Consider the following 12,734-nt stretch of genomic DNA (forward strand, 5'->3'; position numbering starts at 1 on the left):
TAATTTGTATTTAAAAGGTTAAACAGCTATCAGGATAAGTGAGATTAGCTGAACCCAGCTTGTGGAAGATAATTGCCTTAAGACAGTTCTCTTCAGGGGGTCATTGTATTTGCAGTTTTGAAGAATTTTTCTTTCTCTTTTCATGACTTGATTTGAATGATGTGCTGATTTAATTTATTCTTCTGAAGTTCTCTTTCTCTCTCCTGGATCCTTTTATTCGGAAAGCTATAGAAATGATTTTCCCCTGGTATTTGCATCTTTTATGTTTATCGCTTTCCTATGTAGGTCTCAGTCTGCAGTGTCCCAGGGGCCAGGCTGGGGTACAGGAATGAGGAATCCTGGCTGGGTCTACAGTCAGGGTTGTGAGGACCGAGGTGGGAAAGAACTGAAGGGAGCAGACCCTTTTAAAGGAGGCTGTGGCTGCTTGTTTCTAGCCAGGCTTTGCCACAGGACAATGCAGAACTGCGATCCCTACATCTTCTGGTTTTCCCTCCGGGCTCTGGAAATCCAAATTTCTTTATTTTATGTCAATTCTATGTAAAAATATCCTGATTTTCAAAATAATCTTGAGATCAATCAAAACCTGACTGAAAAACGAGGCACAGTAGCCTATGCACATAGTCCCAGATACTTGGGTGACTGAGGCAGGAGGACCCCTTGAGCCCAGGCCAGCCTTGTTTGAAAGACCTTGTTTGAAAAATAGAGAGAGAAATCCGTCTGCAAGCTGAATGCAGCCAATAGACTGCCACCTTGTTTTGTTTTTTTCTTTTGTTTTTAGTTGGAAGAATTAACTATCAGAACTTAATCGACAAATTTCGTGTTTCTTGTTTACCTGTACTAAGTTACAGAGCTGCTCTATAGAAACACATTAATCTGGGCAGGGGATGTGGCTCAAGCGGTAGCGCGCTCGCCTGGCATGCGTGCGGCCCGGGTTCGATCCTCAGCACCACATACAAACAAAGATGTTGTGTCCGCCGAGATCTAAAAAATAAATATTAAAAATAAATAAATAAATAAAAGAAACACATTAATCAGGCCCTCTTATGAAAGGGGCTCATTAATCACGTCTGTCCAGCCAGACTGCAGTCCTGAATGTTGCTTAAGTATTCTCATTTCTTCAGTAGCCTGGAACGTAGGTTTTTGTGTTTGTGAATAGATTGGTAGACTTGATTGTTGTTTTTTTTAAAAATCATTCACTCTATGACTTATTAGCAAATAAAAAGAAACATTGATGGAAAGCATGCCCGGCTCTACCAAACTCTAAATGAAGGCAAACAGCTGGTGGCATCTGTGAGCTGTCCTGAACTGGAGGGACAGATTGCCAAACTGGAAGAGCAGTGGTTGTCCCTGAACAAGAAGATTGACCTTGAACTGCACAGACTGCAAACACTTCTCAAGCATCTACTCAGGTATGTTTTTTCTTTGGAAATGATTGGCTTTAAATTTTGCTGTGAAGAAAGACTTCAGAGGGATTCTGCAGTCAACTAAATTTTGCATGCAGTCTCCCGGTTATGCTATGCTGTTCTTTTTGACAATCTAAAGCATCTGGATCCACTTCTGGATTAATGGGATCTGATACAGGCCTCTGATATTGGTGTGCTAGACTCAGGAATCAGTTGGCTGGAGAACATTGATATAGATTTATGGAAACTAGGAACTGTGTTATAAAATAGTTCATGTTCCCTTTATCCTATGCTGTTGCAGTTTTTCTATCCTCTTTGTTAAGTTCTAAAATTTAAACAAAATTAAATGATTTTGGCTAAAACAATGATTTGGAAAAGTCTTTTGAGTTCATCAGAGGGTTTGTTTTGCTCAGTTGGGATAACCTTGAAGCATTCAAGGATGGCAGAAAACAGAATATTGAAGCCTCATTCTCATCCCTGCCTCTCAAGGGCTGTCTAACCTAAACAAGTTTTGGAAGTGACAAGAAGAGCAGCACTTTGTTTGGATATTTTTATCAAATATCAGAGAAAAAATTTTTGAATCCAGGCAACAGCAGTTTGTTATTATACATCTTGCACAAATGCTTGTTGTATGTTTACTTAAATGCATTTAAAGAAGACATTTGATGGATTAAAAAATAATCTCTTTTTTACACAGGAGTATACTTTTGTGTAGCTGTATAAGAAATAAAGAATATTTTATTTTATTTTTATTAAGAGATTCGCATTTGAGGCATGAAATAATCCATCATATAATCCTTATAATTGTTTTGATTTTCTGAAATATAGGGCTGATCAACACAGGCTAATACAAAATAAAATAAGAAGAAATATGCTAGTGGTACACCTCATCATCAGAGTACCTTTCTAATTTCCTTTCTCCCACTTTGCTCCTGTTAGTTACAACAGAGATTCAGATGAGTTAACCAAGTGGTTGGAATCTTCTCAGCAAACTTTGAATCACTGGAAAGAACAGTCCCTTAATGCGTCTCAGGACTTGGATACAATCAGAAACAACATAAATAATTTTTTTGTAAGTTGCAATAGAATATATTCAAATACTTTTTGGACAGAAATAAATTATCAGAGGAACAGGTTCAGGGTTGCTGTGATAATCTTCCTTCTTTTGTGGGTAAGGAGTAAGATTTGAGGTAATTGTATCTATGGTCTTCAAACTTAGAATTATCTGCTTATACTGTTTATTTATATATTTATAATGATAGAATGTATCTTTAATTGACTATTTAAAAATGTCTTTTACACTAAAATATATATTATGTATAAATCTTTTGCTTTGACATGGGACATGCTTTACAAATACAGAAAATACCTCCCCCCAAAATTTAAAAACAATTATGTAATATTATTAATTCATAAATGTTTTAAGTTAATAAATATATAGTTTTAAATTATTGGATACAGAACTGGCATTTCTACTAAAAAGATTTTTGTTCTATGGTTTTGAGGGGTTTTCTGGAAAAGAGGATTACTTTTGTAATGTAAAATGCACTCCTGAGACCCCTTAATCTTTGCCCTTAATCATTCCTATCTTTTTTCCTTTTTTTAAAAAATATATTTTGTAGCTATGGTTACTCACTTCACTTTGGTATTAAAATGTAAATAATTTTTTAAATACTTGGGAATATACATGGGAAATTTTTCAAATATTTTAGTTAAAAATTCATTGCAAGTGGTTCATGTAATCTGAACTTGAAGTTGAGTTCCATGGTTTCTTCTGAAACTCAAATAACTTGTCTGTTTCTAAAAACCCACCAGGTTCTAAGTTTCTGGAGGGGCAGGATTTCCATCTCTTTTGTTCTCCCATGTGGATCTAATATACAGAGTAGTGCCAACACTTGGTAGGCAAAGCCGGGTGTGTGTGTGTGTACACAGACATTCAAACTCTTATTCTATTTAGTTTTGCACTCTAAGCAGTTGCTCTGACTGTATTTAAATTTTAAACGTTTCTGTTCTTTACAAATGTTTCCTTAGGAATTTTCCAAGGAAGTGGATGGAAAGTCCTCCCTGAAGACTGCAGTTTTAAGCACTGGGAACCAGCTTCTGCACCTGAAGGAAACCGACACGGCCACGCTGAGAGCCTCCTTAGCCCAGTTTGAACAAAAGTGGACCATGCTCATAACTCAGCTTCCAGATATTCAAGAAAAGCTTCACCAGGTAAGTGTTTAGACACCCAGCATTTAAATTAGCATTCACTTGTTAGCTTACAACTCTTTTTAAATTATTTTTCTGACTCAATAATTTTCATTGACATTACCTATTTTTCTCTGGCACCACTGAATAAAGAGGTCTTCATTACTGGACTGTCCTCCAATGAGATCTTTCTTCACAGAGAAATTGGGCTTAATTACTTTATTTCTCAGTTTATCTGTGCCACTCTGTTCATTTATGTGAAGGTCTTCACTGTTGTTTGGGGGGGTCACATTTTCTGAGCTTGAATGCTGGGTTTGTTTTTGTGAGTAACCTGCCTCATTATGTAGCAAGACCTTATATCAAACCAGATACCGTCTTTAGTGATGCCCTGATTCATTTCGTTAACAGTAGATAATTAAATGGAAATCATTTTGTCCTTGCAGCTTCAGATGGAGAAATTGCCATCTCGTAAAGCCATCACAGAAATGATTAGCTGGATGAACAGCGTGGAGTATCAGGCTGTAGGTGAAGACTCTGCGCACTTCCCTAGTTCTGAGTCTCAAGTAAAGAATCTTCTTCAGAAGCTCAAGGTAATTACGCAAGGAGCCACAGTCTTTTCATTAAATAAGAAGTAGATCACTTGGAAGGGAAATGCTGAACCCAGAGCCATGTGGGAAATAATGTAGGAACACTGATTTGGGGAGTAGAGAATAGGGTGGTAGATGATTCTAGAAATGATGAGGTAGTCCACTGGCTTTTATTTCACTTGCATTCCTTTATAGCTCTGACCACTGCAGGACCATCCAAGCTTTTTAATGGACTCAGGTCTTCCTTTACCTCCCCAGTCAACATGCTATACCTCTGACCTGGACGGCCACTGCCCACTGTTAGCCGCAGACATCCTCTTTATCATCCTGCAAGAGCCAGCTCAGGGTTCTCCTCATTGACAAATCCACTCTGGCTCTCCCAGCTGGATTAAGGGATAGTGCTGAGTTAATGTCTCCATGTTGCTCTCTAGTTTTTATTTATAAATTATCATTTATTTACTCAACTGCTTCTCTAACTTGACTGAGCTTCTCAAGAGCAGGGGCTATCCTTCACCTCCCAAGAATAGCACACCTAGCCCAACAGCTGGCCTCCAGTGGGTTTTAATAAATATTCTGTACAAACAGAGATATGATAAATTGTGGTGTAAAAGTGTATTAAGAATTGTATGCAAAAAAAAATAAGAGAGCTCATGTATAATGGCATAATTTGGCATGAACATACTTTATATAGAGAGTTATGAAAAATTGTGCTGTGAATAGATAATTATGAATGTAATGCACTCCACTATTGTCATGTATGTAAGAAATAAATAAAAAAAGAAAGAAAGAAAAATAAAAAAAAAAATATTCTGGCTGGATGCAGTGGCTCACACCTGTAATCCCAGCAACTCAGGAGGCTGAGGCAGGAGGATCACGAGTTCAAAGCCAGCCTGAGCAGATTAGAGAGGCATTTAGCAACTCAATAAAACCCTATCTCTAAACAAAATATAATAAATGGCTGGGGATGTAGCTCAGTGGTTAAGGATCCCTGAGTTCAGTCCCTGGGTATCAAAATAAATAAAGAAATAAATATTCTGTCAGCAAGAGAATGAGGAAGAAAAAGTTGGTATCCTGCTACAGATATGAATGTGGCCCTCTCTGTGGTACTTCATTTCATGTAGATTTAATTAACATTTAAAGAAGGCACATTGGGTTTACACAGTATGGCCAGTGACAGTAGCTAGGGCTCACTCTACTCTCTGTGACAGGAAAGTGGCAGATGACAAGAGAATGAACTATATCTGCCTCTATTTCCAACAGACTCAAATTCAACTTTGGCATTCTCTCTCTCTCTCTCTCTCTCTCTCTCTCTCTCACACACACACACACACACACACACACACACACTCTCTCTCTCTCTCTCTCTCTCTCTCTCTCTCTCTCACACACACACACACACATGCAAAGCTGGGAAATTTTTATTAATCCCTTTTTTTAAAATGTAATATAAAGTTATACCAAAAAAAAAAAAAAAGGAACCTGAACTTCAGTAACAGCTGGAACAATCCCCAGCAGCAGGAGAAGAGATTTAATTTAGTTGATTTTCTGTGGGTGTTAGTTGTTTGCCATCTCTACATACTTTTTCCAAGGGCCCGAGAAGCTGCTAGAGGTTTGGTGCTCCCAGCAGCAGCCCAGTGCAAGCCAAGGGTCTTGGGATCTTCACACTCTCCCAAGATCTGAGTGTGATATACTTTTGAAGGATGTGCAATGTTCAGTCATAAATGTGATAAAAACTGGCAAGCAGGAAGCTCGTGTACTCAGTGAGAGTGGCGTGTTTGTCTCCAATTGATGGTTCATTTGAAGACATGGTGCCACCCTTTTACTGAAAGCACTGGTTCCCCTGTTGAAGCTTGCTAGGGATTACAGTAGATTTAACTCATTTCAAAGCTTCATGAAGCCTTCCCGCCAATGATACCTAAACCAGAATTTCCAGGAAGGAATAGAGCTTCTTAATGCAGTTTTTCCAAATGGAGCCACATAGTGTATGGAATATCATGAATTCTGACTATTTGGTACTTGTGTACTCTGGAGTTCCCAGAGAGTCGAGTAATAGTCAGATAGAAATTTTGACGAGTGAGCTTGACCCAGCAGTTATGGATTGTGTTACTGCAAAGAATGTCACTCAGGAGAGTAGAATTTGTGACCTGATTGATTCCAGGTTCTGTCATCAATGCCACACTGTTCAATCCTGGTGGTATTCAATGAATGGAATGAAATCAGATGGAACTTATGGGACTGTTCACATCACTCCAGAACCAGTAGTTTCTTATGTTAAATTTGAAACAAACTTAAGTCAGCCCTCTTATGATGACCTCTTGGGAAAGTTGTGGAAGTCTTGAAGCCAGGAAAACACTGTGACCACCTTGTTTGTTAATCAGAGTTCTAAACTCCGTACTGTGCTTTCTTCACCCCAGAAGACTGAAGGTTTGAAAGTCTTGATTGCAAGAGTGCTGTCACAGTTCAATGATTACAGTTTTGTTTTTACCAGTTTTGCTAAGAAGCTTGCGACAACAGCAGAATTAAGAAAAATGAAGGAAAAAAAAAACTTAAAAAGAGAACACAGATAGAAGGTGATAGCTGCTTTCTAGATGTCCTTACCAGGGCCATGCTGTCCATAACCACCACCATTTAGGGCACAGGGCCCTAGATGTAATGATCATGTGCTCATATTAAAGTGTATGCTTTGTATCAGGAGTTAGATATCTTGCATGCATGCTTTCCTCTGTGTTGGGGTGTTCAGAGCCATTCTTGCTGTGAAACTGAAGTGCATGTAGGAGAAACCTTTTACTATATGAAACTTTACAACACTTGTCAAAACAATCCAATTTGCTTTATGCACAGTGTACCATTCCTGCGGTTATCATTCCAAATTCCCCACAGACAAGGCTTTTGGCCTCAGCCTGTTCTATTAAATTACTGCCAGAATTTTACATCCAGTTACCTCCACTACTGTCTAGAACATATTCTCTACTAATGTTATTGAAACCAGTTTCTACTTCATACAGATGTTTTTTTTTTTTTTTTTTGCAACAGCAATTAAATTTTTCTCTCATACCCATAAAAAAAGAAGTGCCAGGCAGTGTGTGCTAATCACTGGGAATGCAAAGATGAATGACAAGGCTGGCTGTTACTTTCAAAGACCTTGCAAGTTGCTGGAACTGGTCTCTGATAGGCAGGAGATGAATAGCTTGATCACCAAGTATAATATTAACAGAAAATGTTTTTACATACCTATACTTCCTAACCTCAGTGGGTAGCAGAGTCTATATAAAAGGGCTACTCAGGCTGCAGTAACCTAGCCCATGCCACGTGATGACCCCCCTGGATTGTCTCCATAGGATGTGTTAGAACCTTCCCAGATAAAACCCAACAAATGGCAGGCTTGACAGGAACCTGGTTGGCCTTTCAGTGGGTTTAGGACTGCTATAGAATGTGAAGTCATCCAAGCCACCCTAGGTGGCCAGACTGTCGCGCAAGGAACAAAGAAGCAGCCAAAATTCCTTAAAGGTGTTCTGGGTTTTCTGGGAAAGCTTTAACTTCTGTTTCCAGCCTATTGTCTCCATGAGCCCTCAGGGAAACTCAGGATCCAGTATAGCTCTCCGATATTCTCTCACAAGATTCCAGGGACTTGATACACATTCTGATGACAGTAGCTACCGTATATGGTGCTCCCTTGGACTTTCCAGTCAGTCTGAAGCAGTGAGTCTCTCTGTTCCCAGGAATATGTACTCCCCAAGAAGAATCCCTACTCAAATAAAGCAGCCTCCTGATAAGACTTGGGGAAGGTAGAAGGTAACTCCTGACAGCTGCACCCTGAATTAATGGGTGGGAGCTTGGCGCCCCCTAGAGTACAGCCAAGGGGAAATCCAGTTCATCTAATGGACTTCATTCGGACTTAGCGTGTTTAATTTCACTTCTTTGTGTGTTTTAGGAGTTCAGAATGGAAATGGACTATAAACAGTGGATCGTTGACTTTGTTAACCAGTCATTGCTTCAGTTAAGCACCTGTGACGTAGAAAGCAAGCGCTATGAAAGGACGGAGTTTGCAGAGCACCTGGGAGAGATGAACCGCCAATGGCACCGAGTACATGGAACCCTGAATAAAAAGGTATGCTCCAGGGTCAAGGTTGGAGGCATGTTTTGGCTTTTGTAAAACACCATATTCCAAAAAATTAAAAAAGATATTCAGGCCAGCACAGTGGCCTATCCTGTAATCACAGCGACTCAGGAGGCTGAGGCAGGAGGATCTCAAGTTCAAAGCCAATCTCAGTAATTTAGTGAGGCCCTAAGCAACTTAGTGCCTCAAAATAAAAAATAAAAAGGACTGGGGATATGGCTCAAGGGTTAAGTGTCCCTGGGTTCACCCCCAGTCACCTCTCCCAAAAAAAGGCATCCAGATGGTTGATTTACAGTTGAACCTAATAATCATAGCCTCTTTATAGACCCTATGCTTTAGCATTCTCTATGGGTACATGTAATGGAATATGAAAATAATTCTTATGGGCTGGGGATGTAGCTCAAGCGGTAGCGCGCTCGCCTGGCATGAGTGCGGCCCGGGTTCGCGATCCTCAGCACCACATACAAACAAAAATGTTGTGTCCGCCGAGAACTAAAAAATAAATATTAAAAATTCTCTCTCTCTCTCTCTCTCTCTCTCTCTCTCTCTCTCTCTCTCTCTCTTCCCTCTCTCCTCTCTCACTCTCTCTTTAAAAAAAAAAAAAAAAGAAAAGAATTCTTATATTCCTGTTGAGATTTCTTAGTGGGAAATTGAGTTAGGCAGTAAAGAGGAGAACTTTTGTTTTAAAAGGTGTCAATATTATGTCAGGCTACTAAAAGGTCAGAGAATTTGACATTTTCTGTGAAAGCAGATGTTCAAAAGGGACTTAAAGCTATTTCAGCCTTGAAAAAATTATGAAAAGGAAAAAATTGCCTGGGGCTTTTTGGTAGGCTTTTTACTCCATGATTCTTGAAAAGATGAAAAAAAACTTATTCCTGAAAAATATTATATATATACATATATACATATGTATAGTATGTGTATATATTTATATATAGTATATATATAGTATACATATATTTAGTATATATACATAGTGTATATATACACTAAAAATGTATGGTATAAAGTGTGTGTGTGATCTCTTTTTTGTATAGAGAATGCATACAAATAGATTTATGCAATTAAGATTCAAGTACATGAATGGACATTGAACATGAGCAGACATTTCACAAAATAGGAACCAAGCTCCCACCTATTAATTCAGGTGCCGCTGAAATATGTCAACTTTGATTATCAGATATTTAAACTAAATGATGTAACGTACACTTATTAAATTAGAAAATTTGTTTTGTTTTTTGTTTTGGTGCTGGGAATTGAACCCAGAAGCACTTGAACACTGAGGTACATCCCCTGCCCTTTTGTTTTTTACATTGAGACAGGTTCTTGCTAATTTGCCAAGGCTGGCCTTAAACTTGCAATCCTCCTGCCTCAGCCTCCTGAGTAGCTGGAACTATAGGTGTGTGCCACCTTGCCCAACTTAGGAAATGTTAATAAAACAAGAATATAAGCCCAAAGTGAACATTCATATGTTGCTGATACTGTAATGGCTCCATTACTTTTTTGGAAAGCATTGGGAAATTTTAAAAACCATCTTTTCTCTTAACCCAGCAATCCAGCTCTTATCTATTTAAAGTAGGTATTTAAAAAAAAAGTCTGCATGAAGTGCTCAACATTATTTATACTTGCAAAAATGCAGAATGCCTTAATTTCAAACTCTAGGGGAATAATTAATCAAAAGATACTATGTCCATTTGATAAAATACTGGGCAGCCTTTTAAAAGTAATATTAGCATATGTCATAACTCAGCAAGGCCTTCAAACATATAGGAAAAGTAATATGAAACTTCATATATACTATGATTAAAAGCTAATTTTTAAAATGTGAATATTAAGCTGGGTGCAGCAGCACATGCCTGTAATCCCAGCATCTTGGGAGTCTGAGGCAGGAGGAGCCCAAATTTGAGGCCAGCCTCAGCAACTTAGTGAGACCCTGTCTCAAAAATAAAAAGGGCTGGGAGTATAGTTCTGTGGTAGATCTGGCCTGGATTCAATCCCCGTATCAACAACAGCAACAAAAAATTGTGAGTATTAGAAATGAGAAGAATTACAAAATTCAAAACTAATTATTGCCAGGCACAGTGGCACATGCGTGTAATCCCAGGTACTTGGGAGGCTGAGGCAAGAGGATCGAAAATTTGAAGCCAGCCAAAATTTAAACAGCAATTTAATAAGACCCTGTCTCAAAATTTAAAAATAAAAAAATAAAAAGAGCTGGGGATGTAGCTCAATGGAGAGTCCCCTTAGGTTCAATCCCAAGTACCATAAAACAAAACAGAAAATAATTATTGAAAGAGAAGGTTCTGGGGACTAAGTTATATTGTTCTACTATGTGTAAGTTATATTGTTCTATCTATTTGTTGTTATATGTTTGTAACAACAAACCCGACTGTTAGGTATAATTATAATGCACCAATAAATATTTTTAGTAAAATAAAAACTGATTTTTTAATCACATTGTTGAATTGTGAGATTGTTGATATTGGTAGAAATTTTTAAACAACTCTAAGAGACTCCAGAATAAGAAAGTTGCCAGAAACAGTTTGTATATTTATAGAGAATGCAAAGAAAAAATATTGAATGTTAGCAATCTAATGTTATTTTGTATAGTTGTTATGAAACTCTGAAACAGCCAGTTATCTCAGCAGATTAACTTTTACTTTAAATATGAAATTTCTAAAAGAGGAATTTAAATCCAATTTCCTGACTGATGAATCTTTATTCCAAAATTATTCATACATCTTAATATGTGAAATATTAGAAATTTGAGAAGAAAAAAAATCCTTTTAAAATATCATACCATAATAAGGATTGTAATGCATTCCATTGTTGTCGTGTATTAAATAATAATAATAAAATCAATTTTAAAAATTAAAATAAAATAAAATAAAATATCATGCCATATACATTTTAAGCATGGGACTTAAAATAAGAATGTTTTCATAATAATTTTAATTATATATATATATATATATTTTTTTTTTTTTTTAGTTGTAGATGGACATAATATCTTTATTTATTTTTATGTGGTACTGAGGATCAAACCCAATGCCTCATGGATACGAGGCAAGTGCTCTACCACTGAGCTACAACTCCAGCCCTTCATAATAATTTTATTTATCATTTATAGATACAACATTTAGAACAATTTTTGGAAAGCATCACTGAGAATGAAAACAAAATGCAGATTTTGAAAAACTGGTTGGAAGCACAAGAAGAGAAGCTGAAAACTTTACAAAAACCGGAAAGTGTGATCTCCATCCAGAAGGTGCTCCTGGACTGTCAGGTAAGGAGGGGCAGAGCACCCTCCACATGGCAGGATTGGGCTTCAGGGTCCTAAGCCTGGCAGTGAAGGATAGTGCTGTAGTTTCTGGACACTCCTGCAAGCTCCCCTGTGTTTACAGTTGGGTGTTGCTTAGTGACAGGTAGCTTTCTGAGAGAGGCATATTAGGATATTCTGTTGTAAAGCTTGTGCTTAGGAACACAGAGTGTCCTTCTGCAAACCCGGAATGGTTAGACCCCAAACGCCTGGCTGTATGGGACTGCCATTGTGTGTATGGCATAACTTACTTTCTTACATAAACTAGATAATTAGTTATAGGTTTTACATAATGGCCAAGTACCATTTTTACATAATCAGAAGAAGGTATTTTCATGGTTATTATTGCTTCCAAGAGGTTGCAATATTACTCTTAAGGGGGGGTGCATATATTGACAGGGAATTTTGATTTAGGTGCCCCCTTTTTTGGGTTTTGTTTTGGGTTTTTGTGGGTTTTGTTATTTTGTCCAACATTAGCAAAATGACTCTGAATTTTCTATTATTCTTAGTATTTTATTCTGTGTTTCATCAGAAGAAAATTTTCTTCTACCTATTTTGTCTTGTGTCTTAAAAGAACTACTTGTCCTTAGAACCTGTGTCTGAGTCACATTTGGGTATGAGGGTTTTGTCTGTCTGCCAAGTCACATAGTCCTTGAGGGACCCTCTCCCCAGGGTGGACTCATCCTCCTTTAGCACCACCCTATTGGGACACTCACCATTTCCACTGTTGCCATGGCTGGGGATGGCACACACTATGCTGCTTCTGTACCTACTATGTGAAAGTATTGCATTTGTCACTATGGAGCTGGAGAGTTGGGTCAGATCCCAAATCTGTGTAGGTTACAGAATGGTGCATATGTAAAATGAGGGAAGGGGATACCTGAGGAGGTCTTTCCAAATTATCTTATATTTTTAAATTCTTTTTTAATTGTAGTTGGACACAATATCTTTATTTATTTTTATGTGGTGCTGAGGATCGAATCCAATGCCTCACATATGCGAGGCGGGCACTCTCCCACTGAGCTACAGCCCCAGCCCTCCAAATTCTCTTAATCCTGTTCTCAACCTCTACCCTCCATCTCCACATTAGTCTTCTGGTAGCCATCTTGGATTCCACA

The 12,734-nt window shown here is 38.0% G+C and overlaps 1 protein-coding gene and 1 pseudogene across 8 annotated transcripts in view; both read left to right on the plus strand.

Moving 5' to 3' along the window:
* Window positions 1–12,734, plus strand: part of SYNE2 (spectrin repeat containing nuclear envelope protein 2) — a 336,255-nt gene that overhangs the window by 252,794 nt on the left and 70,727 nt on the right. For all 7 annotated transcript variants that reach the window (XM_081290325.1, XM_081290328.1, XM_081290329.1 and 4 more), the window contains 6 exons: window positions 1,213–1,409; window positions 2,343–2,475; window positions 3,435–3,617; window positions 4,037–4,183; window positions 8,112–8,288; window positions 11,428–11,583. In XM_081290325.1, the coding sequence (XP_081146451.1) occupies window positions 1,213–1,409; window positions 2,343–2,475; window positions 3,435–3,617; window positions 4,037–4,183; window positions 8,112–8,288; window positions 11,428–11,583 (993 nt within the window). The remainder of the gene's footprint in view (window positions 1–1,212; window positions 1,410–2,342; window positions 2,476–3,434; window positions 3,618–4,036; window positions 4,184–8,111; window positions 8,289–11,427; window positions 11,584–12,734) is intronic.
* Window positions 5,263–6,747, plus strand: LOC308647364 (S-adenosylmethionine decarboxylase proenzyme-like; annotated as a pseudogene). Its single transcript has 2 exons — window positions 5,263–5,283; window positions 5,739–6,747. The product of its transcript is annotated as an S-adenosylmethionine decarboxylase proenzyme-like (transcript).

This window comes from Spermophilus citellus (genome assembly GCF_964194105.1).
Source record: "Spermophilus citellus genome assembly, chromosome: 4".
Taxonomy (NCBI): domain Eukaryota; kingdom Metazoa; phylum Chordata; class Mammalia; order Rodentia; family Sciuridae; genus Spermophilus; species Spermophilus citellus.